This window comes from Microtus oregoni, unplaced genomic scaffold, assembly GCF_018167655.1.
Source record: "Microtus oregoni isolate MIOR12 unplaced genomic scaffold, Mior012 000048F_ref0000485, whole genome shotgun sequence".
NCBI lineage: Eukaryota > Metazoa > Chordata > Mammalia > Rodentia > Cricetidae > Microtus > Microtus oregoni.
The window spans coordinates 13,784,508-13,811,803 of NW_024543222.1; the positions used below are offsets into that span (position 1 = coordinate 13,784,508).

Here is a 27,296-nt window from a genome sequence, read left to right on the forward strand (position 1 = left end):
AAATAATTTTGCTGTCAAATTTGTCTTCTTGGACTGGGGATAAAGCTAAGTGATATAGCACTTGCCCTAACAACAAAAATTTAAACTCCTGCCCAAAGTGGTAGTACATACCAGCACTTGGAAGGCAATAGCAAGCAGGTCTCTGATGTAGGTGGGCCTTCTATGTGTTATTTTCATTGGTTAATAAAGAGACTGCCTTGGCACTTTGATAGGACAGAAAATTAGGTAGGCGGAGTAAACAGAAATGGGTTAATCAAGATGTGAGAATTAGCCAATAAGAGGCTAGAACTAATGGGCCAAGCAGTGTTTAAATGAATACAATTTGTGTGTTGTTATTTCGGGCTAGCCATGTGGGAGCCAGATGGGACGAAAAGCAGGCCTGCTCGCCTCATCACTACAAATGGCGCCCAGACGTGGATAACTGAATCCACAGAAAGCCTAAGAAAGCTTGGGAAAGAATAAAGTAAAGCATGTTTTCTTGGTAGCAGCAATTTCTCGGGTCTGCTCTGCTCGCTAGAGGCAAGCAAGTGCTCTCTTCCTGACTCAGCTTCAGCTGCAAAACCCTGTAGCTCTTTTAAGAGGTCCTGCCATGAAACACTTAAATAGTGTTGATGAAAAGCTGAATGCATGCTTTTCAGTTTTCAACCGTAGCAGGAAAAAAGTGCGCCGTTTTAAAATGCCAGCTTTCTGGGCTGTCCTGCCAAGGCAAACTCTGACTCTTTGAGGTAGGAGGGCCGGCTACAGAGAGAAAACTTGAATGTTGTCTGTGGATATACTGTTGATGGAGGAAGGTCATTGGCTAATAAAGGAACTGCCTTGGCCCATTTGATTGGTTGGAAGATAGGTAGGAGGAGTAGGCAGAACAGGACGCTGGGAGGAAGAGGAAGTGAGCTCAGTCTCGACAGCTCTCCTCTCTGGAGCAGACGCCTGAGAGAGACGCCATGCCCTGCTCCCGGGATGAAGCTCCGACCCAGGATGGACATAGGCTAGAATCTTCCCGGTAAGCGCACCTTGGGGTGCTACACACAGATGATTAGAAATGGGCTAAATTAATATGTGAGAATTAGCCTAAAAGAGAATAGGCCAAGCAGTGTTTAAAAGAATACAGTGTCCGTGTAATTATTTCGGGGTATAAACTAGCCGAGCAGGCAGCCGGGGTGCTGGGGACGCAGCCCCGCCGCTCATATTACTACATACTGTTGCAGCTTGCTTGCTGGCAGGGACCTTGAAAAGCCATTGAGTTGTAGCTATAAGCATGGCTATAGCTGGTACCTCTGCCATGAGGCTGGAAAGCTAAGGAATGGGCTTGATCCAGCTGTCAAAGCCACGGCTCTCTATATTGCTTAGTAAATTAAAGGCTCATGTGGTCAGAAAAAGAGAGAGATATACAGTAAAGAGAGATTCAAAGACAATGAAAACCTTTAAATGGTTTACAGTGTGTTAAAAATATATGCAGGCTAAAGATTAAAGTTCTTAAAAGGAAAAAGGGAGTTGGGTGTGGTGGTACACACCTTTAATCCCAACACTTGGAAGGCAGAGGTAGATTGACCTCTATGACTTCAAGGGGTAGAGGTAGATTGACCTCTGTGACTTCAAGGTGTGGTAGCATGCACCTTTAATCCCAATGCCTGGGAGGCAGAAACAGACAGATCTCTGTGAGTTCAAGGTGTTGTAGCACACACCTTTAATTCCAGCACTTGGGAGGCAGAGGCAAGTGGATCTCTGGGAGTTCAAGGACAGACTGTTCTACAGAGTTATTCCAGGACAAAGATATACAAAGAATCTGTCTCAAAAAGTAAAAATAAATGAAATAGAGGTTAAAATAAAGCCACACAAAGATGGAAAATACACAGAGAATCTTGATACTGTATGCTATTATTGCTCTCTTTGAATTGTTTGAATGCTGAGGAAGGAGCAACAGCTGCTAAAAGATATTTGTTTATAAATGCTGCTGAACTAATCCAAGATAGATATTTTGAAAATACCTTGACTTCAAAATTTGGATCTAAGGTCATGATGCTTTGGCACAGTTCTTCTTTTGTTTTCACAGAGGATGAGACCCTGTGGATTGCTTCTTTCCCAATATGGTATGATAGACCACGCCCTCCTGAAAGGTTGCTGTGAACACCCTTAAAAAATTACTTTGCTCAACTGCTGACTGAGATGAACCTAGCAGACAGGTTATACCATGAAAGACCTAAATAACAGCGCCCCCATTCAGTACAAAGCAGTTTGGAGAGAAAAAACTGCGCCTATATTCCCAAATATTGTTTATAAATGTTCTTTTACATTTAAAGGGGGATATGATATAGATATGAATAATTTGCATTGGTACAAATTTTTTTTTAATTGAAAGCATTTTACTATGACTTAAAACATTTCTTCCCTCAAAGAAAAAACAATTATTTGCATAAAAATTCAGGTATCAGAAAGACTCAAAAGGCTATTTTTCACTTTGTTCAAGTTTTGTTTCCAGGCATTGAGTGTCATACAGCTGTTGCACTGCTGTTTTCCAAATGTCTGATGTGTGCTGTGACTGACAACTACTTTTCTCTGGGTACGGATTTTAAGGTCAATTTTGTTATATGTATTTCTGATATCGACTAAGGTATTGTGATTGTGTAGTTCATTTTAAAAATGTAATGTATAATTAGGAAATATAGGTTGTTAATGGATAATCATCAATAATAGTCAAACTTGTAGTCATGTTAGTTAGATTTTCTAGATATGTAGAGATATATTTCAGTTAAATAGGCATTCTTCATATCTTTCAAAGACTACAGAATATGGCATTTAATGTTTTAATAACTTAGAGCTTTGGCTTTTCATGACAATGAAACGTCTGCTCCTGGAATCACCAATCTTCTTCAAGAGGAAGATGGGCATAGAAGAGGCTCCTTATGGAGTTGGTTAGCCATTTGGGCAAGAAACTGCTCTTGCCTGGACTGTTGCATAAACTGGACACAAAGAACCCACAGAGAGAGGATTGCCAAACTTGCCTAAATGTGAGATAGTCTTTTGGGGATCTTGATTCATGAAAGAGTCTGCAAGACATTCTGCAGGACACAGCAGATAGTGACTGAACTGCCTTTGAAATTTCCTGCTTCATGGAAATGTCTGCTGGATACTATGGGCCTGAAGGCCAAAGATGGATGCCCCAACGGTACTGAGGAACTTTGGGTGACTGTCCAGGCAGCAAGATGTCTCTGTCATTTCTAGAGTTTTGGAAGTTGCTTACTTCTTGTTTACTTAGGTAATATTATATTCTTCTGGAGTCTTTGATGGAGTTGAAGAATGGTTAGTTATAGTTATAGTTTTCCATTATTATGATAAAGATAAAATAGATATAAACATTGTAACTGTGATTCTTACTTGATAACTGTTTTATGTAATTTTACTATGTTAAAGTGAAAGCCTTTCTTTTTTGTTTAAACAGAAAAAGGGGAAATGATGTAGGTGGGCCTTCTTTCTATGTGTTATTTTCATTGGTTAATAAAGAGACTGTCTTGGCCTTTGATAGGACAGAAAATTAGGTAGGCGGAGTAAACAGAACAGGATGCTAGGTAGAAGGCAGTGAGGCGATCACCATGATTCTTCGACCCAAGACAGATGTAGACTAGAATCTTTCCCGGTAAACCACCACCTTGTGATGCTACACAGATTATTAGAAATGGGTTAATCAAGATGTGAGAATAAGCCAATAAGAGGCTAGAACTAATGGGCCAAGCAGTGTTTAAATGAATACAATTTGTGTGTTGTTATTTCGGGTGTAAAGCTAGCCATGCAGGAGCCGGGTGGGACGAAAAGCAGGCCTGCTCGCCTCATCACTACAGGTCTCTGTAAATTAGAGGGCCTGATCTACAAAGAGAATTAGAGCCCAGCCAGGACTGAATGGCCGTAAGACCGTGTCTCAACGAACAACCCAACCCCCCCCCAAAAAAAGCAAAAAAACAAACCACTAATGGCAAAATAAACCATCAATGAAACTAAACAAAAAATGAAAAAACAATAAAAGCTGGGATTGGTTTAAAAAATTAAAGAAAATTTAGAAGGTATGGAGCTAGAGAGATGCCTCTGTTATTTACTCTTCCAGAAGAAGCAGGTTTGATTTCTAATACCTACTCATTCAATGGCTCACAAAGGTCTATAACTTCACTTCTAGAGGATCTGACACTGTCTTCTGGCCTCTATGGGCACCAAGAATACAAGTGGTATACAGACACACATGCAGGCAAAACACTCATAAAATTAAATAAAACAAAATAAAATTTAATTAAAAGAAATTAAAGCTAGGATCGGTGGCATATGCCTATCAGCATTTAAAAGGTTGAGGCAGCAGATGGAGAGGGATCAGCAGTTAAGAGCACTGGCTGCTCTTTCAGAGGAGTCAGGTTCAATTCTCAGCACCCATATGGCAGTTCAAAACTGTCTCTAACTCCAGTTCCAGGGGTTTTGACATCCTCATACAGACACATGCAGGCAAAACACTAATGCACATTAAAAAAAGTAAATAAATAAATTTTAAAAAGGAGGCTGAGGCAGGAGGACCTCAAGTCCTAGGCTGGCCTGGGATACACAGTTAGGTCAATGCCTGCCTGAGTTATACATTGAAATCTTGTGTCAACTCCCACTCCCTTGAGAAAACAAAGGAAGAGAGAGAAAGAAAGAAAGAAAGAAAGAGAGGGGGAGGGAGGGAGGGGAGGGAAGTAGGGAAGAAGGGAAAAATCAGTAAGAAAAAGACAAAGTCAGATATGATGGCTCACATCTGCAACCTCAGCACTAAGAAGGCTGAGGCAGAAGCTATCCAAGAGTTCAAGATCAGCTTTAGCTACAAATAAGAACACTCTGTCTCAAAGAGAAAGAGTGGGGAGTCATGGACAGACAAAAAGCAACAAAAAAACAAAATACAAAAACCAACCAAACAAAATCCAGGAATGTTTTAACAAGTAAAGCTTGCCTGAAGATCAGAGTGCAGAGTTAAGCCAATAGAGGCCAGGGAGTGGTGGCTAACACCTTTAATCCCAGGACTCAGGAGACAGAGGCAGGCGGATCTCTGTTAGTTCAAGGCCACCCTAGGCTACACAAGATTGAATCTATCTAAAAAAGAAACAGAGCTCACACAAAGGTGATTCCAGCACTAGGAAGGTGGAGACAGGAGTAGTGAGTGATATGGCTAGGTGGAGAAGAATATAAGGCAGGAGGAGACAGGAGCTCAGTACAGTCTGAGGTTTGGTGGAGACGGTTGTAGTCTGAAGATTCCCCCTGTAGTCAGAGGATGAATTCTGAGGAGACAATCTGAGGACAGGATCGTCCCTTTGGCCTGAGCATTGGTGGAGGTAAAAGATTTCTCTAGTGGCTGGCCACACTGCTTCTCTGATCTCTCAGCTTTCAGCCCCTAATATCTGACTCTGAGTTTTTATTATTAATACGTATAGAACTTGTGCTACAAAGTAGAAAGAAGTAAAAGCTAAAACAATGTACAGATTGCTATGAATAGCTAGTGCATTCTCATTATGCCCAGGCAGGGCAAGTCAGACTAGTAGTGGAGTACTCAACCACAGCCTCTATGCTTCTTGCCTTCTTCCATGCTAACAGGAAGATGGCTTTTCACATATTAACTGTACCTGCAGAGTAGGAAGTGGTGTAATCAGAAGATGCAACAACTCTCAAAGGAGATGGCTCTAACTCAGTAGGTTTCAATACAATCTAACCAGATCACTTAATGTTCCTCTGCTAGGGAGGCTCGAATCAATGAGCAGTAATAAAAGCTTTCCTCATTTAGAATTGTTATTTAATATGGAAGCCACTAGCCACATATGACCTCTAAAATTTAAAATTAAAATATGTTCAAAATTGGTTCCTTGCTGGGCATGGTGTATGCCTTTAATCTCAGTTCTTCAGAGGCAGGGGCAGGTGGATTTATCTGAGTTTGAGGTCAGCCTGGTCTCCAGGATAGCTAGACAGACCCTGCCTCAACAAACAAACCAACTTAACAACAAAAATACATCAAAACAAATGGTTCCTCAGTCTCATCAGCCACATAATCACATGTAGGTGTAGGCACTGTAATTGATGATGCAGATACAGACTATTTTCATGACAGCTACAACTCTGTTGAACAACTCTGACAGAATATTAACTCTGGAAATTACATTGACATATCAATTGTCTCCACTAGGAAATCTATCTACACTATAATAATCCTTGTATTTTTTTTTTTCGCTCTCAAATCAATCCTCCCAAGCAGTGGTAAAGCTAGCTGCTATATAACTGGGCTAAGATGGAAGTACTACCTCTAACTTTTGGAGAGAAATTCTCCATTAATACCCAAGGGTAAATCACATTCCTCTTATTAAGGCCTTAGCAAAAGCCAAAAGGGGGCAACATTTCCATAAAACTCTCTTGTGTATCAATGTGTATCAGCACCCACCCACATAGTAGCAAACATCCTAGCTCCAGTTCCAGGGGATTCTGAGCCCTCTTCTGGCTTCCTGAGGTACAAAGGTGATGCAGAGACATACATGTAGGCAAAACACTCACACACATAAGTGATGTGGGAGAATGGTCTGTATTCTGTCAATTACATTTTAATAAATGCTGATTGGCCAGTAGCCAGGCAGGAAGTATAGGCAGGACAACCAGACAGAAAGTAGAGGTGGGTCAATAAGAACAGGAAACTTCTAGGAAGGAGGAAGCCCATTCCTCTGCAATCCTGACCCGACCACAGAAGCAGCACAATATGACTGCCCTGCTGAATAAGGTACTGGGCCACATGGCTAACACAGATAAGAATAATGGGCTAATAATGGGCTATATAGTTATAAGAGTTAATTAGAAACCTGAGCTAATGGGCCAATCAGTTTATAGTTAATGTAGACCTCTGTGTGATTTCTTTGAGACTTAACGATTGTGGGAACCTGGCAGGACAGAAACCCCAACAACACATAAGATTAAAAGACAGGGAAGGACATCAAGGAACTTTTGGGAAGATGGTGCCCTTAACCTGGAGACAAATTGACTGGAGTTAACTTTAACTACAAGCCCTAGATTCCAAGGCCCTCTTATACTTCTAAGCTCTGCTCTCAGATGTCTGACTACCCAGAATACACCATGGGGCGCCCCAGGACCAGAAGCTGGTGGGTCCGGTGACCCAAGGGTTCCCCTCCTTCCTCAGATTCAAACTGTCCTGGTGCTCGCCTTTACCCCAGATCTAGTATTCAGGGCGAACGAAAGGAATGGACCCCAGCAGCTGCTGACCCTCTACAACCCCACGGGAACTGCACTTTTCTTCCGAGTCCTGTATATAGCACCTGCAAATACACAGTATTTGAGGCAGAAGGATATGTGAAGCCTCAGTCTTGCATTGACATTGTGATCTGGCATGTGGCCACCATCCCCTGCCACTATGAATCCAGGATCGATTCCGAATTTAGCTACCTGAGGAGGGGGCTGAGGGACATGTAGTTGGCCAAAAAGACATCACCTCTGCTCTTTGAGCCCTAGCATACCCCCTGGAGCTTCAGGCACATTCTGAGCCAACATCCAGCCAAGGGCCTTCTGTGTGGACCAACCCTAGCCAGACACCTTCAGGAGAATGCCCCCCAGTGGCTGGCCACCAGTTCCTTCCTGATTCTTGATGACAGGCATCATCTCTGTGGCCTTCCTACAACCACCACTGCAGGACGAGCTTGGCAGCCAACTGTCTCAAGTTCTGCACGTGTCTCTGGACAGGAGCTGGTGGCAGCTTACATCTTAGGCCTCCTCACCATGCTGTTCCTCTGGACCTGAGTTCTCAGCTGAACCCACCCTACTTAACCTCTCCTTTGTGGGTAGGGATCTAAGGCAGTCACTGTGATGTGTGCACCTTGCCCCTTCTCCCTCTTTTCTACCCATCAATCAGATTTTATCTTGCTCCTCACCAAACACCCAGGGATTTATACTCATTTTCCAAGTTGAATAAAAAAAATTTTAAAAATCAAAAAATAAATAAAAGGAAAGGTACTACTTCACTGTGAAAACTAAAGAAAGTCCACAATGACCCTCTTCACAAAATCGTAAGAGATGAAATCCATGAAACTAGAGATCCCTGGCACAGCTTAAGCTTGACTCTGGTCGAAACTCTTTCAAGTCCTCAGTTGTACACATAGTACATAAATGGTGAAATGCCATGGTTCCTGAAAACAACAGCATTTTAAAAATGTAGATTTTCAAAACCCTGATAGCAACATTTTGTAGCTCAGGGCTTCAGAAGGCCATTCCTGTCTGACTACCTTAAATACTTGTGGTTTCCATCTGGCAGCTCCTCTGAAATCAAACACATACACTTTCACAGTTTAAGTCTACTCATGGAAACTGCACACCACTTTGGGAACAGGGAATTCAGAGGCCATAACTGCATAATTAAGCTCCAACACAATTGAGCTTTTGATTCCATATCTACTTCTGAAAAGTCTCTGGTGCTCAAGTTTGGTTATTCCTCAAAAACATTAGGTCAGAAAATAAAATGTATCAACCATGAAATGGCAACTTAACTTCCTTGCTTCTGGCATGGCAGATGATGTACAACTGGGGGACAGGCTCCCTCCTCCAGGCTAGAACAGCCCTAGAGCTCAGAGTAGCAGCAGGTTCCTGGCTCTGCAGACTATCATTTCCACAGTACTTTCACCAGGAAGCTCTTTCAACCTTGTACGATTCTCTGAGGATGGGTCTTTTCGGGGGTCAACACCAATTATCCATCTCCTTTGGAGCTGGCTTCAAAGTGGTCTGCAATGCATCAGCTGCAGAAAAGGAGTAAGGTAATGTAGGTACCTGCAGCGGGGCTCTGTAACCTTCTTATGGAAATGCCCTTTACTCCTCTGTGGTAGTTTGAATAAGAATGTTCCTATAGGCTCATGTTTGAATATTGGATCCCCACTGGTGAAATTGTACAGGAAGGATTAGGGACGAGCTGTGTCACAAGGGGTGGACACTGAAGTTTCAAGACTCCCACCATTTCTAGTCACCTCTCAGTTGTTGCTATTGCCACGCCTTTACTCCCCTATCATGGACTCTATCCTTCTGAAACTATAAGTCCAATTAGACTTTCTTTTATAAATTGCTTCCATCATGGTGTTTTATCACGGCAATAGAAAAGTAACTAAGGAAATACACAAAAGAAAGGAGAAAGGAAGACAAGTGTGGGAGAGAGCAGCAAAAGAGGTGTATGTGACCACACTGAGAAGCACATTTGGGTGCAAAGAGGCCACATCCACAACACAGGGTCCTAAATTCTCCGTGATGGGAAGAGAAATTAAGTGAAATCACGTTTTTTCTCCACTGAGAATTTCCACCTTGACTTTTCACAAAAGTAATTATAATTAAAATATTAACAAGAAAAGTTAATTAAAAAGAAAAAGTCTTATTACTAGAGGTAGTTTTCTTAGCTCAGTGCTTTCTCAGGATTTCAGTATACATTAACACAACTACTTATCACAAGGCAACTTACCGTCTCTCCCCATTGTGTTCAAACTTGATTCTGACGTCACTCTGCCAAAGGGAGTAACAGATAGGTTAGATAGTTCTCTGAAGTTTCCAGTAAGCCATGGATAATCCTTTAGGCACTGGGCAAGCATTACCATTAATTAAACACCTAGTTGCTCCTGTTCCAGTTTCTTTACTCAAAGACCATTCTTTTCTTTTCTTTGAACTTGAAAATTCTGCTTTAATCTCCACCCCCTTTTTCTCCTTCAAAAAAATTTAATACAATATATTTTGATCATGTTTTCCCCTTCCCCAACTCCTCCCAGAACCTCCCCACCCACCCAACTTTGTGTTCTTTCTCATTCTTTCAAAACAAACAGACAGACAGAACCACTATGGGAGTTTAAACCAAAATAGCCCCCACAGTCTCATATGTTTGAATGCTGAGTCCTTAGTAACTGTCTGGGGAGGACTGGAAGGGATGGCCTTGTTAGAAGAGATGTGTCACTGGAGGTGAGCTTTGATGTTTTAAAAAGTCATGTCTAGACAGGCCTAGTCTGTCTGTCTGATGATCTCTCTCTCTTTTCTTGCTGCCTAAAGATAAGGATGTAGCTCTCAGTTACTGCAACAGTACCATGCCTATCTGCTTCCAGCCATGATGACCATGGACTAACCCTCTGAAACTGTAAGCAATATCCCAATTAAACGTTTTCTCCTCCCCCGCTTTTTTGACAGGGTTTCTCTGTGTTGCCCTTGCTGTCCTGGACTCACTCTGTAGCCCAGGCTAGCCTTGTACTCAGAGATCCACCTGCCTCTCTCTCCCAAGTACTGGGACTACAGGTGTTCATCACTACTGCCCAGCAATGCTTTCTCTATAAGAGTTGCCTTGGTCTCTTCACAACAATAGAACACTAAGACACTGGCAAAAACACAAAATGAAAATCAAAACAAACAAAAAAACCCAGAAAAACAAAAATACCAAAATGAAACAAAAGCCCACACACGCAAAAAAGTTCATTTTGTGGTGGCCAACTACTCCTGAAAGAGGCCTGCCCTGGAGTGTGTAGTGATATTTTATTTGTATTTTAAAAAATAAAGTTTGCCTGAAGATCAGAGTACTAGAGATCTTAGTACTAGAGTACTAAGTCACTAGAGACCAAGGAGTGGTGGCTCACACCTTTAATCCCAGGACTCGGGAGACAGAGGCAAATGGATCTCTGTGAGTTCAAGGCTACCCTGGGCTATCATCCAGAAACGAATCCAAGTGGTGGTGGCTCCCATCTTTAACCCCAGTACTAGGGAGGTGGAGACAGGAGTGATATGGCTGGGCAGAGAGAGAAATAGAAAGGGAAGAGACAGGAACTCATTGGAATATGGAGTCTGAGGTTTGGTGGAGACACAGTGCAGTCTAAGCAGTCTGAAGATCACCCCGTTTTGGTAGAAGTAGAAAGTTGCCGGCTGGTGGTGGTGCGTGCCTTTAATCCCAGCACTTGGGAGGCAGAGGCAGGTGGATCTCTGTAAGTTCCAAGTCAGCCTGTTCTACAGTGCAAGTTCCAGGACAGGCTCCAAAGCTACACAGAGAAACCCTATCTCGGAATTAAATAATAATAATAATAATAATAATAATAATAATAATAAACCATGGCTCTCTAGTGGCTTATTGCTCTGCTTCTCTGAATTTCAGCTTTAACCACTATATATTTCTCTGGGTTTTTATTATTCATGCTACAGGAGTATGGCTGATATACCCAGTGATATTGCATTAGAAAAAAAACCTGACCTTTACTTTGCCAACAGGTATCAATTGCAAACAACTTCTTGGTTAGTGGTAGGACCCATGTCCACTTACCCCCTCAATGCTAAAAACACATTATTTTCTAATGTGTTACAACTTTCAATTCTATCACAGAGAAAACAAAATCCATTCTTTAAGATTTATTTTCTTATTTTTAACTATGACTTTGTGTGTATATCTGTATGTGGTATGTGCATATGCGTGTGGGTGTGTTTGGAGGCCAAGGGCATTAGATCCTCCTGGAGCTGGAGTTACATATGGCTATCAGCTGCTTGATGCAGGTGCTGAGAATCCAAGTCAGGTCCTCTGAAAGAACAGCAAACACTCTTAATTGCTGAGCCATCAATCCAGCTCCCGACAAACACTTGGAAAAAAATTCCTAAGTGGCCACTCCTTGATTGCTATGCCCTGACATAGTAGCTCTCTAGTTTTATACATCCTCTATTTCTACAATCTGCTCTGAATTTCTCTATGTATTGCCTCCTGGCCAAGATACATTCACTTCTTGGGGCTGGAGAGACGGCTCAGTGGTTAGGAACATGTATTGTTCTTGCAGAGGATTCAAGTTTGATTCTCAGCACCCACATCAGACAACTCACAACTACTTGTAACTCCAGTTCCAGGATATGCCTTTAATCTCAGGTACATGCACATATACAGGCATATACACATAAATAAATAATAATAAAAATAGTGATCCTGCTGCTCTTTCTAGTTACAAATAATGTCAGGTTACTAATTATCTCTGTATCTGTGTTTACATCTGCAGAATGAGGATGAACACCTTGCAGACTTGCTATGAGAACTAAATGAGATATCAGAAAAATACCTGACATGAAGCAGCCATGCAATAAATGTTTCTTGCTTTATAGCTGCTGCTGTTGTTACATCTATCATTGATTTTTCACAATCTTCCCAAAGTTACCCCAACTGGGGTAAAGTAGGAAACTGGACAAATAACCTTATTTATTGTTCCTACTTGATTCAAAGTAATCATCCCAGGTAGCCTACAAATTCTGGAAGAACACGAATTTTTTTTAACTTAGTTTCTGTATCCCCATGTCAAGCAAAGGAATGGCATATTATATGTGGTTAGCAACATTTGTTAAATGGATGAACATATTTCATAACAAAACTTAAAAGTAAATGTCAGAAATAAGACGTAAGCTGGGTGCAGTGGTGTAGGCCTAGAGTCCCAGCAAGTTACTAACACCTTGTGGGAGTTTGAAAATGACAGGAAAAGAAAAGAGATATCAAAGACGAAAAGACCACATATAGGGTTTTAAAAAAGGAAATCAGTAAGTAACATATGTAGAAGAAAAATAGTTATACTGAGAAAGACAAACGAATAGACTTAGAAGTGGCTTAAAAGAAAGGGGGCTTTAGGCATCTAAAGATGAGGATGAAACAACACAACAGAAAAGGGAGGGAGTTTATAAGGAAGGAAGTGTAAAGGTCTTCCTTTTCCCAAGGGATTATGAGGCTAGAATTCCTTTCCAACCCTTGAAATGGAATATTGGTTGGTTCTAATATGCATCCTAAAAATTGATACTCCCAAACAGAACTCATATATACTTTGTTTAATAGTAATTAAGATCATTATGTCTTTAGAATTTTAAAGTAAAATATTAATATTTCAAAAAGTAGTAACTTTCAATGCAAATCTCTTTAATGATGGCCTCAGACAGTAGGATTTTCAAGCCTGTTTCTGCTTTCAACCTACTGTAATAATTTATATCATGAAGTCCCTGGAAAATTCCACTATATAGCCTTATGAGGACAAGGTGAAAAGGGCATAAAAATCACAGAATTATTTATGAAAAGTTTTAACTCCATATACTCCTAGTGTCTTTCAAAGGGCTGAAGGAGTGCCCTACAGGGTCTTCAAACTCCATACTGCAAGAATCACTAAATTAGAATAAAAGAGTATCAGAGCCAAAGAGATGATTCAAGGACCAGTGAAATAGCTCAGCTGGTAAAGGTGCCTGCTGCTAAACCTGAGAACAATCCCAGGACCCACATGGTGGAAGGAAAAGAATCAACTCTCAAAAGTTGCCCTCTGATCTCAACATACATAACTTGCCACACACATAGACACAGTAATAAACTAAAACATAATTAAAATTTCTTAAAATTATGGCTTAAGCATAGTAAAAGTACTCACTCTTCAACTAGGACAACACTGTATTTAGACACACCTAATAAGAACTTTCCTCAGGCCTTTACAGAACTGCGGGAACTAATACATTGCAGGGTGGGCCATAACTCAAACAATACTCTATGTTAAAGTAGTATGGAAGGGAATTGAACTTTTACTCCACACCCCAAATCACTCCTACTAGTACAGCTAAGCCCATGACTTGTAAAACAGTATATAAAAACATAACTTTTTCTGATGCCATGATAGCCATTCTAGAGCAGGATGCAGGCTCCAATGTACATCATTGTATGCCTAGATCAGCCAAGCTCCCAAATCTGAATTTCTTCTGTCAGGCTGGTCATAATGAGGCACAAATAAGGAAAGTTCAAATAAAGATAAGTATGTTCAACTCCTCTGCCATCTCTGAAGCATTTCTTTTTTTTTTAAATATTTATTTATTATGTATACAATATTCTGTGTGTATGCCTGCTGGCCAGAAGAGGGCACCACACCTCATTACAGATGGTTGTGAGCCACCATGTGGTTGCTGGGAATTGAACTCAGGATCTTTGGAAGAGCAGGCAATGCTCTTAACCTCTGAGCCATCTCTCCAGCCCCTCTGAAGCATTTCAATTCGTGTCCCAGTCTCCTCTGACTTCTATGACTTGGTTCTAACCTAAGGAACCTGACAGCACTTTAACCACTTCTGCTTCATTGATGGTTCCTCTTTCGTCACCTCTTTTTGTTTGCTTGTTTGGTTGGTTGGTTTTTCAAGACAGGGTATTTCTGTGTGTCAGCCCTGGCTCTCCTGGAACTTACTCTGTAGACCACGCTGGCCTTGAACTCACAAAGATCCACCTGCCTCTGTCTCCTGAGTGCTGGAACTAAAGGCTTGTACTACCACTGGAGTGCACATTTAGGACTCAGAAAGATAGGATGGTGTGTACCCTGTATATCACATGATGTTTCCCTCTTACTGGAGGTAGTAGCTAGAGAAGCCACCTACAGCCAAGGCAAAATATGTACCAGTTATTTCCTAAAGTTGGCTGTGAGTAGCTCTGATCAACAGCTGGGGACAGAATGTTTGTATGAAATGTGCCTGACCTCTCAACATGGTTACAGAGATTATAGAAAAGCTATCTTCACCCTCATAAGAGCACTCACTACCTCCTCTTCCAGAAGATCTGGGTTTAATTCCCAGCACCCACATGATGACTCACAGCCATCAGTAACTCCAGCTATATCAGGCACCAGTCATACACATGGTACCCAGATATGCAGGCAAAACACCCATACACATAAAAAATAAATAAAATTTAAACAACAAAAACACCCTAAAAAATCTTTTAGTTTTTCGTAATTTTTAGGCTCTTCAAAACTGCAGATGGGGAAGTGGAAACCTGCAAAAATCAACACATGCACGCACACACACACACACACACCTGCCCACACTCAGCCCCCCCCCCCACTGTAATTTCTTAACCTAGCCTAAGTTATATGCCTATATAAACCACCCTCTTAAACTAGTCTCCCTTTTCAATGTCAGCATTTCCTTTTGTTTCTCTCTGGGGTCAACCCCGAGGCTTCACACATGTTGCCGCTTGCTGGACAGCCCTTCTGTGTCATTATACCAAAATTGAGGGCTAGAGAAAGAGTTTAGAGGTTAAGAGCATGTTTTGCTCTTCAAGAAGCCTAGAGTTCTGTTCCAAGCACCCATGTTGGACAACTCACAACTACAATTAACTCCAATTCCAGGGGACCTGACACCCTCTCCTGCACATAAATAAAATAAAAAATTAAAAAAGTAATTTTAGGATCTGAAGAGATGGCTCAGTGGTTAAGAGCACTGCTCCTCCAGAGGACTCAGGTTCAGTTCCCAGTATCCATACGGCAGCTCACAATCTTCCTAGCTCCAATTCCAGGAGACTTGATGCCTTCTCCTGGTATCTTCTGACACCAGACATGCATGTGGCACATATGCAAGCAAAACAAGCACACATATAAAATAGAAATAAATAAATCCGAGAAATAAGAAGTAATTTTGATAGTAATGTCCTCTCATCTACATACACAAAAATCTCTGAGACCTTGAACCTTCCCTTCTTTCCCCCTTACTCTCCTTAAACACCTTCAGCATAAGACTCTGCTTCCCACTCTTCCCAGTATCACCATTACTGAGACCATTTATCCTTAGTCCTGGATTCCTTTTTGTTTATTTTGTTTGATGACAAAGGGTCTCTACAGAGCCCTGGCTGTCCTGGAATGCACTAAGTAGAACAGACTGGCCTTGAACTCACAGAAATCCACCTGCCTCTGCTTCCTTAGTGTTACATTAAACTTATGTGCCACCATACCCTGCTAATTCTAGATGTTTAAAGTCATTTCTGCACTTTTTCGCTCTTCCACCCAATCTATTCTTTTATTTCCTATTATTTATCCCATTCACTCTACATTTTCTTTTTTATTGTTTTAAATTTATTTTATGTAGCCGGGCGATGGCGGCACACGCCTTTAATCCCAGCCCTCGGGAGGCAGAGGCAGGCGGATCTCTGTGAGTTCGAGACCAGCCTGGTCTACAGAGCTAGTTCCAGGACAGGCTCCAAAGCCACAGAGAAATCCTGTCTCGAAAAACCAAAAAAAAAAAAAAAAAATTATTTTATGTGCATTGGTGTGAAGGTGTCAGATCCCCTGGAATTGGAATTACCGATGGTTCTGAGCTGCGATGGGGGGTGCTAGAACTGAACGTGGGTCCTCTGGAAGAACAGTTAAGCCATCTCTCCAGTCCTATACTCTATATTTTCCAATACCAATCATCCTAAATAACTCTTTCACCATGCCACTTCTCTGATAAAAAAAAATTTATCAGTGATGTCCCTGACCTGTAGAAGAAATACTAAATTTTCTGCTATCATTTGAAGCTCCTTCAGTTTACCTAACTATATTATACTGCCTGTTCCCTTAGTAACGCTCTTTTCTAAGCAGCTCAATGTGTACCTTATTTCCTTAAATATGCCATATTCTTTTCCCTAGGTCTCACTGCCTTTTTCTGTTGCCTTCAGTTCCAAATGTAGAACTCTCAGCTTCAGCACCATGTCTACCTGTACGCCACTATGCTTCCAGTCATGATAATAGACTAAACCTTTGAACTGTAAGTCAGCCCCAATTAATGTTTTTCTTTATAGGAATTGCCATGGTTAGACCAGGCTGGCAGTGGTGACACACTACTAGCACTTAGGAGGCACAGGCAGTCAGATCTCTAGAGTTCGAGGCCAGTCTGGTCTACTAGTGAGTTTTAGGACAGTCAGGGAAACCCTGCTAAAAAAAAAAAAAAAAAAAAAAAAAAAAAAAAAGTTGCCCTGGTCATGGTATCCCTTCACAGCAATAAAACCCTAAGACATAAGCCAAAAATAAAACAAAACAAAAAAACCCACAAAAGCAACATACAAATAACATTCAGATTTAGGCAAATAAAGTCCCCTGTCCACCAAAGTTAATGGGTGAAAGCTATGATCAGGAGAGTTGACTCAAAGTCAGTAAGGATGATATGAATAACTGACAATAATTCCAAACTTAAGCAGAAATGACTTCAAGTCTGCACAAGTAATCCATAAGGGCTCTAAGAATCAAAAAACTCAGTGTTTATTAAATGTTGTCAACTAATCTTACCTTGCAAAAGCCTCCCTCAGGCATCATCTCTTGTCCCCTTTCTCCCTATATTTGCTCAATTTTTTTTTTTGACAGGGTCTCCTTATGTAGTCCTGACTGGCCTAAAATGAAAGATATCTGACTGCCTCCAGCTCTCTAATTCTGGAATTAAAGGCATTTGCCATCACACCAAGCTATATGCTGTATCTTTCTGGTAGCTTCTTACACATTTGGAACTGGAATCCTTTTGCCAAATATAGTAAATAAATTAAATAAAAAGAAAATGGAAACAATAGTAAATTTTTTTATTTATAAATGACTCAGGGAAATCATTAAGAAATTAACGGAAGTGGTGGTGCTCGCCTTTAATCCCTGCACTCGAGAGACAGAGGCAAATCCAGCCTGGCCTACAAGAGTTAGTTTCAGGACAGGCTCCAAAGCTACAAAAAGACCATTTCAAAAAAACCAATAATAATAATAATAGAGGGATTATTATAAACTAACCTTAAGAAGCAGTTCTGGGTTTATGTGTTATCTTATTTTCAAGTGGGCTAACCCTCCTTTCCTTATCAACAATCGGAAAAGGAGAAGGAGTTCTGAAAGTGAAGAGTGGGTCTGTCACAGGAGCAGCATGTTTAATCTCTGGCCTAGTAAGGATGACCTCTCCTAGAACTCTCTGCGTCTGGAACTGATAATCAAGACCCTGCCCAGCTGGTGCCTGACATGAAGAAAGCAGCTTTCCCACGCAGAAGCACCCACTAGGAGACAGACATCTAAAGAAAGAATCAGATCCCAGCAGAAGCACCCACTAGGAGACATCTGAAGAATCAGGTCCCGGCCTTGGAATCTATGCAGGCATGGAGAAGATTAGTAAGATTTAAGAAATAGGAATTCATGAAAATAAGGATTATTTCTTCCTCCAATGGGATCATCAGAAATTGGGCTAGATTCACAAATTTGCAAAAAGATCATTAGATAGTAATGAAAAGCCAATAAAAGCATCAAAACCTTAACATTTTTAGTTCTACAACAACATGTATAGTTCTGGTTAGAAGTTGAGTTTCCCCAAAGCTCAAATCCATAAAATTAGAGCATAGAAGAAATGATATAACATTATAACTTTTTATTTATACATTTTTATAATGTGCAAAATACATTCTCCATTCTTGCAAAAATTTTAAGTAGATACAATGAATATTAAATATGTCTCTATTTCAAATGGAAAAACTGAGGTTCAAAAAAGTCATCTGCTTCAGGTCTCTTTGGCCTCGGCGGCAGAAGCAAGATGACGAAAGGAACGTCATCCTTCGGAAAGCATCGCAACGAGACGCACACGTTGTGCCGCTGCTGTGGCTCTAAGGCCCACCACCTTTAGAAGTCTACTTGTGGCAAATGCGGCTACCCTGCCAAGCGCAAGAGAAAGTATAACTGGAGTGCCAAGGCTAAGAGACGAAACACTACCGGGACTGGGTGGATTAGGCACCTAAAAATTGTCTACTGAAGATTCAGAAATGGATTCCGTGAAGGGACAACCCCTAAACCCAAGAGGGCAGCTGTTGCAGCATCCAGTTCATCTTGCTTGAGGATTTCAATCTGTCATAAATGTTCTGGTTTCCAAAATTAAAAAAAAAAGTTATCTGAATTACACTCAGTATAACTGTTGTGGCTACAAATCAACAGGTCTGTTTGTTTTCTGGCTCTCCTCCAATCTTTGTATAAGAGCTCTGCAAACTATATTGCTTATATACATGTTTATAGTCATTGACATTGTTAACTGCTATCATAAAACTCTGTGTCAACAGGAGATTAACAAACAACCCAGTGACTACTGGGCCACTGTACTTTACAGTACACTGTCAACTCCATGAACAACTAGCACCCATTAACAGTGAACTGTGAATTGATGAGCCCTAAAGAGATGCTGTGTAGCATGACGGTAAAGTCAGGCACAGGCCCCAGCTAGGATGTGTCATATATCCAAGATTTTCATCCAGCTCTAACTATTCTTGGCTTCCAGGGACCTAACATACAGAAGGGAAATTGCAAAAACCACAAACCTAGCTCCTAACAAATAGCTTTACAGCTAAGATCCCATTGCCCATGAACTCCCATAACTACTTAGAACACTTACTTATACGCGAATGTATTTTCTGTTTCAATTGGTTACCAAGCTGTTTACTTAGGGAAGCGGATGTCTAAAGTGCTGCCAAACAGATATTTGAATTAGGTTTTCTAATTCCTCCAAGCCTCAGACCCAAACAAGTCTGTCAATGAACACAGCTCCTCTGGTTCCTCTTGCTGTGCCAGTCTCAGCTTGGTATTGTCATTCTCACACTCATTCCACCCTTGAATGAACCATTTTTCCCACCACCCAAAATACTTGGTTACTTTTAGCTTCAACCCTGTGGTTTGGATCTTTATCCTAATTTGATATTTCTTAGTCCAATTTGGCATCTCAGCCATTTAAATTAGATTTTTATTTTTCATCCCCTCTCCTCCTAAACATAGACCCCTGGTAGAAATAAAAGTACGGTGATGAAAAATCTATGTTATGGGCTGGAGAGATGGCTCAACAATTAAGAGCACCGACTGTTTTATGCTTTTTCAAACCTACTACTATTACAAAAAGAATAATAATAAATGATGCTGCACTCCATAAACTGTAAAGATCTGTATCAACAGATTACATTGCCAGGTTCTTTTCATTACCTTAACCTATAAACACATCTTCCCATGTATCTCCTGTACTCCTATCTCAGCCTGTTTCTTAGAAATACATTCTTTTTGGCTTTAGGATTTTGCTAAAGAATATTTTCCAGAAATTTCTGCATTTCCCAAAAGAAACCCTGATTGACTTCATTAAAAGAAAAAGGTATCAATAATTTTATTGCCATTTTAACCAATATTAGCAGACAACCTTGAGCTACCACCACCACACACACACACACACACACACACACACACACACACACTCATCCTCTGTGCTGGGAACTGAGTTTCTCTGCAGCTTTGGAGCCTGTCCTGGAACTTGCCCTATAGACCAGGCTGGCCTCAAACTCACAGAGATCCACCTGCCTCTGCCTCCCGAATGCTGGAATTAAAAACATGCACCACCACCGCCCAGCTTGAGTTTAAAATTGCTAATATTCTCCATGTTCTTCAGCTTCACTTTCCCCCAAGAATACAATCTTAAACATGATTCAAATTAATAAGCTTATCACAGTGTAGAAACTAATGGAATGAATTCACCAATGAATCTGTACATTTCTAAGCATGTGATATCTTGTCTTCCCACCAAGAAAAAAAAAGCCCTTATATTGCTTATAAAGTTGTTTTGTCCAATACAACAGCCACAAGCCACATATGGCTATTTAATTTAATTAAAACTAAACAAAGTAGAAAATCCATTTGCCCAACAGCTGTATGCAGTCAGTGACTACCATACAGGTTAACAAAGATATGGAGCGCCCTGTCCACAGAAACTTCATTGGCAGCACTTGGCAGAGGCTGCTGCTGAATACTGCTATTATGAGAATGGTCCCTACAAGACAGAATTGGGGTCACACTAACATGCTTTGTCCAGGAAATGAAGTTCGTTCTTCCAGAACAAGAAGCATGTTTAGAACACATTTAGGCGTCCACAGGTATCTGGGTCCTTACCCCAAACTCTTTCTCACTGGCCCCTGCACATGAGCTTGTTGTTCATGTGGGGCTGTTCAGAAACGCTGAGCTACTGCTGCTGCGCATTTTCTTTAAAAATAAAAAAAAATGAGGTTAATAATTTGTGTCTTCCATGCAACAGAACAATATTTAATGTTTTTCAAGTAAATTGTGGAGCCTAAGAGCCAACAGCTCTTGTTACTATTACTTTCTAACAAATAATCCATTTCATAATCTTCATAATCACTGAAGCAGCAGCAGGCAGAGTTTTATTTAAAAAAAAAAAAAAACAAGACTCTTTGCTTTTTGAGCTCTACGCAGGATTCGAAACTCTTCGGGACTCCCCCTGCTCCTTTTCCTGGAGTGATTCCCTAGGGCCTTCTTTTCACCCGCTGACTGCTCTCCATGCCAACAGTCCAGCTAGGAAAGATCAGCTAGCTGCAGCAGTGTTGGCGAGCACACTCCACATAGGAAGACAGGAAGGAAAGTGAGGTCATTAGACTCAAGCCATGGGGGAGGGGACTCACTTCTGGTAAAAATGTTCCTTCCCAACACGGCTTTGAATACAAGTAAACTACAGCAAAGGGGAAGCCACACAATGAGACAGATTAATGTACTAAAAGTGTAAGAATGACTCCTAATCTGTTATTTCACCCAGTTCTGATTAATAATCAAACACTAGAGACAGCTTTCTAAACTAATCTATTATAACATGGAGCAAAACACTCCCCCTATCCCCCAGGGAACCTAGAATTCCTAAAGGCAGGAAATAATCTGGGAGGGTATATCTAGCAGATCATAGGCAGAAAAACGTTCTAAAGCCTTATACTTTCTTGTAACTCTCAACAATTGACAGACAAGATTAAATGAGAAGAGATTGGCTAATAAGAAGACACAATGGGAGAATGTCCTGGACAGACTTTCATCAAGTATATATGGTACTTGGGTACTACAATCACGACAAAGAGCACTAGACACCCACCAGACCATGTGGGACCCCATCCATACACTCTTTTCTGAAGGCATGGGATGATAAATGATACCAGACATGAGATGATTTCAACATCACATAAATTTAAATGTTAACAAATAGGAAATATTTTTCTAAAGCAGCACATGACTCTCAATAAAAAGAGACTCTCAAATACCCAAGCCAATAATGGGAAACAAATCGTTCAGCATTGCTCTTAAAATATGGTATATTGACACTTTAATTAATGAATTACCCTTCCTAATTATATTTTACATAACCAAATATGAAATTTTTTTCCTGAATATATACTCAAGGCAGTTGAAGACCTTACAAGTTACAGATCAAAAATTTGATCTGACAAATAATCAATAAAAAGCAAAATAATTACATGAATATAGACTTCATAAGAAAAGAAAGAATGCCAGGTGGTGGTTGCAGTGTACGCCTTAAATCCCAGTACTCAGGAGGCAGAGGCAGGCAGATTTTTGTGAGTTCAAGGCCAGCCTGGTTTACAGAGTGAGTTCCAGGACAGGATTCAAAGCGATAGTGAAACCCTGTCTCGAAAAACGAGAGAGAGAGAGAGAGAGAGAGAGAGAGAGAGAGAGAGAGAGAGGGAAGGGGGGGGGGCTACGCCAAGACCCATACTTGGCTGCTACATATCATTCACTACTTAACATTAGTGTAAAATGGACCAACATTATTCAAGCTTAGTATCAGAGTAGCCTTAGCTTCTCATATATTCCTCATTTGAAAACCTCTCCGGGGCTGGAGAGATGGCTCAGTGGTTAAGAGCATTGCCTGCTCTTCCAAAGGTCCTGAGTTCAATTCCCAGCAACCATATGGTGGCTCACAACCATCTGTAATGAGGTCTAGTGCCCTCTTCTGGCCTGCAGACATACACACAGACAGAATATTGTATATAAAATAAATAAATTTAAAAAAAAAAAAAAAAAAAAAAAAAAAAAAAAAGAAAACCTCTCCCCATCCAGGTGGTAGTGGTGCACACATTTAATCCCTCGGGAGGCAGAGGCAGGTGGATCTCTGTAAATTCGAGGCCAGCCTGGTCTACAAAAGCTAGTTCAGGACAGGCTCCAAAGTTACAGAGAAACCCTGTCTCAAAAAAAACAAAAAAAGAAAACAGAAAAAAAAAAAAAAAAACCTCTCCCTAGTAAGTTTGGTAAAGCTCTACCAGAGTCACACATACCTGCCTGTTTGGGTGACCCGTGTCCTTGTTCTTCATGGTCTCATATCCAGATACCCGGGGACGTCGGCTCATCTGAAGGGCCACCAGGTCCTTCATGATAGAGTCCAATGCCTCCTGTTCATCTGCATTGAAAGAAAGCATTTAGGCTAAGATACTTCAATAAAGCACTGTTTCCACCAATTACACTTCTAATATTGAAGGGTGTAAAAGGACAGACACACCTGAGATGTAGTGGCACATGCCTATAATCCCCACACTTGAGCAGCAGAGGCAGAAGGATAACTACAAGAATGAGGCCAGTCAGGGCAATACAGCAAGACCACTTCAAAACACAACAACAAAACAAGACAGACCCTGTAACTACAGTCACACAGTGATTAAGAAAAAGATAACTAAGGTCAGGCTATAGCAATATAAATTTTAATGTTTTCTTGACAGTCCTCCAGATTTCTGGCAATGCACTAGTTGGGACTGAGGGAGTAGTTTATTCAATGAGAGAGGAATTTAATCATGAAAAACTTGAAAAGTTGGAGTGAGAAACAGCACAGTACAATATAGATGGTTATTGAATGAAAATATAAATCCAGCAAGCTAATCCAGGGGCAGGGTTGGTCCTAGACCTACCTTTCCTTCTTTTTAAAGGCAGGGACTCACTATGTATGTAGCTGAGGCCAGAACATAGCAGATATCTAAGTGGGATTTTTACAGTTGGCAACAACACCCAGCCAGCACTATGTGTGAAAGAGGACTTCTTAAAGGACCTCAGGTAGTTGCTTTGAAAACAACTGTTTTACAGGTCTAACCTTTACACACTGCTTCTAACTACCAATTTTACAGGCTAGTCAGCTTCAGATAGGGAAGTCAAAGGGTAGTTCTCCTGTTTTTCTTAACTGGCCAGAGCAATGTACTGGCTTTACTTTTAACCTCTTTCTCTTAAATACTGTGGAATACTGGAGTTTGCACTTTCTGAAGACAAACTGACCAAAACCCAGAATACAAACCAGCCTGACCCCAAGCTTTACAAAATTCTCCCAGAGATCTTTACCCATTCAAATAACACTTAAAGGCTGAAAATAATCTATCAGTTAATCTGGAAGAGAACATGTGGGTAAGTGTCACACTCCCCAAGTGACTCACTTGGGAACTTAGGGCACACCTTTAAAAAAAGCAAGTAAAAAAGCCTCCACCCAACGAGAGTGCCCATCTTCTGCCCTTCATTTTTGTCCCTTAAAAACATTAATACTCCATGGGAAGAAAGAATAGCATGAATCTGGCCTCTTGCCCAACAACACCTCTGAAGAAACATAGGAAAGGAAGTACCAAGATACTTATAAAGATATTTTTACTTATTTATTTTTATTTTATGTGCATTGGTGTTTTGCCTGAATGTATGTCTGTGTGAGGGTGTCAGATCTTGGAGTTATAAATAGTTGTGAGCTGCCAAGTGGGTGCTGGGAATTGAACCCAGGTCCTTAGGAAGAGTAGTCAGTGCTCTTAAATGCTGAGCCATGTTTCTGGCCCTATAAAGATACTTTTGACTGTCCAGAAAAGTAAAATTAAATTTAAAACTTGCAAGAAAAAAAGTAAGATTAGGTTCCTCTAAAATTCCACTTTAAAATATATACAAAAATTATTAGTCTACTATAATGGTCCAGGCCTTTTAACCCAAGCACTGAAAAGGCTAAAACAGGAAGTTCTTAACTTGGGAGACTAACCTGGACAACACAGCAAGACCCTGTCTCAAAAAAACATGAGAAATGAAGATGTTTTACACATATACTTCTAACGCTCAAGGATTAGAGACCTTCAATAAAATAATTCAGTAAAGGAGACAACTAATGAGTAAGTGGGGTCTTGTAAAGGACAAACATAAAATCAATCAACTATTTTATATTTTTCTAGCAATTTCTCTATGGCTTTTTAAAGAAAGACAACTTGGTGTAGAAATGTAGCTCAGAGCAGCTGAAGAGAATTTACTTGTTTTATTGTTTTTAATCTAATAACCAAAATTTAAAAACAAAAACCAAGCCAGGCATAGTGTCATACACCTTTAATTCCAGCACTAAGCAGCACAGCTTTGTGACTTTAAGGCCAGACTGGTCTATATAGTTCTAGGCCATCAAGGGCTACATAGTAAGAACCTGTTTTAGTAAAAAAATAATAAATAAATAAATAAATAAATAAAAAGAAAGAAAGAAAGAAAGAAAAAGGTATTTTTAAGGGCTGGAGAGATGGCTCAGTGGTTAAGAGCATTGCCCGCTCTTCCAAAGGTCCTGAGTTCAATTCCCAGCAACCACATGGTGGCTCACAACCATCTGAAACGAGATCTAATGCCCTCTTCTGGCCTGCAGGCAGACACACAGACAGAATATTATATACATAATCAAATAAATATTTTTTTTTTAAAAAAAAGAAGAACACTGGCTATTCCCTTTCTTGCAGAGGACCTGGATTTGATTCCCAGCATCTACAGACAGCTTATAACCATTTATAACTCCAGTTCCAGGGGAGCCAGTACCCTCTTCTGGCCTCCTCTAGGAGCAAGGCAAGTGGTGCACAGATATACATGCAAGCAAAACACCAATACACATAAAATAAAATAAATTTAAAAACAAACAAGAACAGAGGCTGGGGTATCCATGTGCAAGGCCCTAGATTCAATCAATCCCTAGCAACACACACACACACACCTCTAAAGCATAGTATCTAAACTATCTTAAAGGTGACAGACATAAGTAAGATCAGCACTAATAAGCGTTATCTTAGACGCATCCAGTAAAAGTATTGAGAGCTTAGTATATGTATGGAGGTTTGAGAAGGTTGGGTTTTTTTGTTTGTTTTGTTTTTGTGTAGAGGGGCTTGGTTTCGTTTTGGTTCAGTTTAGAGACAGTGTAGCCCTATGTAGCCCTAACTGGCCTGAAACTTGCTATGTACATCAGACTGGCCTCACAGAGGGGTCCAGTTGTCTCTACATCCCATGTCCAGCATGTATGAAGTTTTTACTATCAATGTTACCATGTGAAGAATTAAGAATGTCAGGGTAAGGTGCTAGTATTTAGTGGTAGAATGTATTTCGGTACTTGCCCAGTATGTATAAGGCCCTACTTTCAATCTCTAGGCGAGAGGGGAAAGGAATATTAAGATTTGCTATTGTAAGGGCTGGTTTATCAAGTTGACAATTTTTTCCTCCAGGAAGGAAACCAATTCTCAGTGTTATTTGATGTTCTTAGTACTAACAACATTCTAGGAGAATGGTCTGTCATTGCCCGAAATCTAGGACAGTTGACCTAAGCGAAGCATGGTTATAAACTGAATTTTATGAGGTCAAACATAAAACTACTAAAAGCAGTGAAGTGTACAACTGATATTTCCAACTACAGACACAGAGACAAGTGAGCTGACTAGCTCTTTTAGGCGCTGCACTCTAGACTGAGGACTAACTAAACCATGTGGGCTCCCATAGCAGCGACTCTTAAAATCGAGAGCTGTCTTAGAAAGCAGCAGTAGCCGGGCGGTGGTGGCGCACGCCTTTAATCCCAGCACTTGGGAGGCAGAGGCAGGCGGATCTCTGTGAGTTCGAGGCCAGCCTGGTCTATAAGAGCTAGTTCCAGGACAGGAACCAAAAGCTACGGAGAAACCCTGTCTCGAAAAATCAAAAAAAAAAAAAAAAAAAAAGCAGCAGTAAAGAATTTGAACTCAGAAACATCTGAGTTTAAGGAATCTTTAAATAAATCATGTATTTTCCCTAAATCTCAATTTCCTCATTGTGCAAAATGGAGTAATAAAGCATCATTTTACAGAATTACTAAGATAAAAACACAGAGAGAGGAAGAAAAAAAGACAACTTAGAAATTACTTCTCATGGTACTTAGTAATGCTTTAAAAATGCTGGCTGTTATTGTCATCAATATGAAAAGGTCAGTGGAAAAAGACTGGAAGGGCTACTTAACCTACCCTATGATTTAATTTATTCCTGAATTTTATTAATCATTAATAACCATTTGCTCAATATCTATCATGCATTATTCATTAGAAAGATTTTTTTTAAAAAAGAATTTATTTTTATATAAATGTTTTGCCTAAATGTATGTATATGCACCACATGTATGCATGCCTGGTGTCTACAGAGGCAAGAAGGAGGCAGTGGATTCCCTGAAACTGAAGTTATAGGTGGTTCTGAGCCAACATGTGGGTGCTGGGATCTGAACCTTTTGCGAGAGCAGCCAGTGCTCTTGATGGCTGAGTCACACCTCACTTTAGAACATTAAAAAAGCAGCCAGGAGTGGTGAAGCCCAACTTTAATTCCAGCACTTGGGAGAAACAAGCAGGCACATCTCTATGAGTTTGAGGTCAGTCAAATCTATATAGTGAGCTTCAGGGCAGCTAAAACTACATAGTGAAACCCTTATCTCAAGAAAAG

At 40.5% G+C, this 27,296-nt stretch overlaps 1 protein-coding gene and 2 pseudogenes across 1 annotated transcript in view; 2 read left to right on the forward strand and 1 right to left on the reverse strand.

The window, feature by feature from the left end:
* The window catches only part of Map3k3 (mitogen-activated protein kinase kinase kinase 3), a 92,046-nt gene that overhangs the window by 55,157 nt on the left and 9,593 nt on the right, over positions 1–27,296 (reverse strand). Inside the window, exons 2-3 of the mRNA XM_041635847.1 lie at positions 22,877–22,998; positions 9,485–9,525 (exon numbers count right to left, since the gene is read on the reverse strand). Of these exons, the coding sequence (XP_041491781.1) occupies positions 9,485–9,525; positions 22,877–22,998 (163 nt within the window). The remainder of the gene's footprint in view (positions 1–9,484; positions 9,526–22,876; positions 22,999–27,296) is intronic.
* Positions 6,281–7,788, forward strand: LOC121435998 (annotated as a pseudogene).
* LOC121436000 lies at positions 18,325–18,663 on the forward strand (annotated as a pseudogene).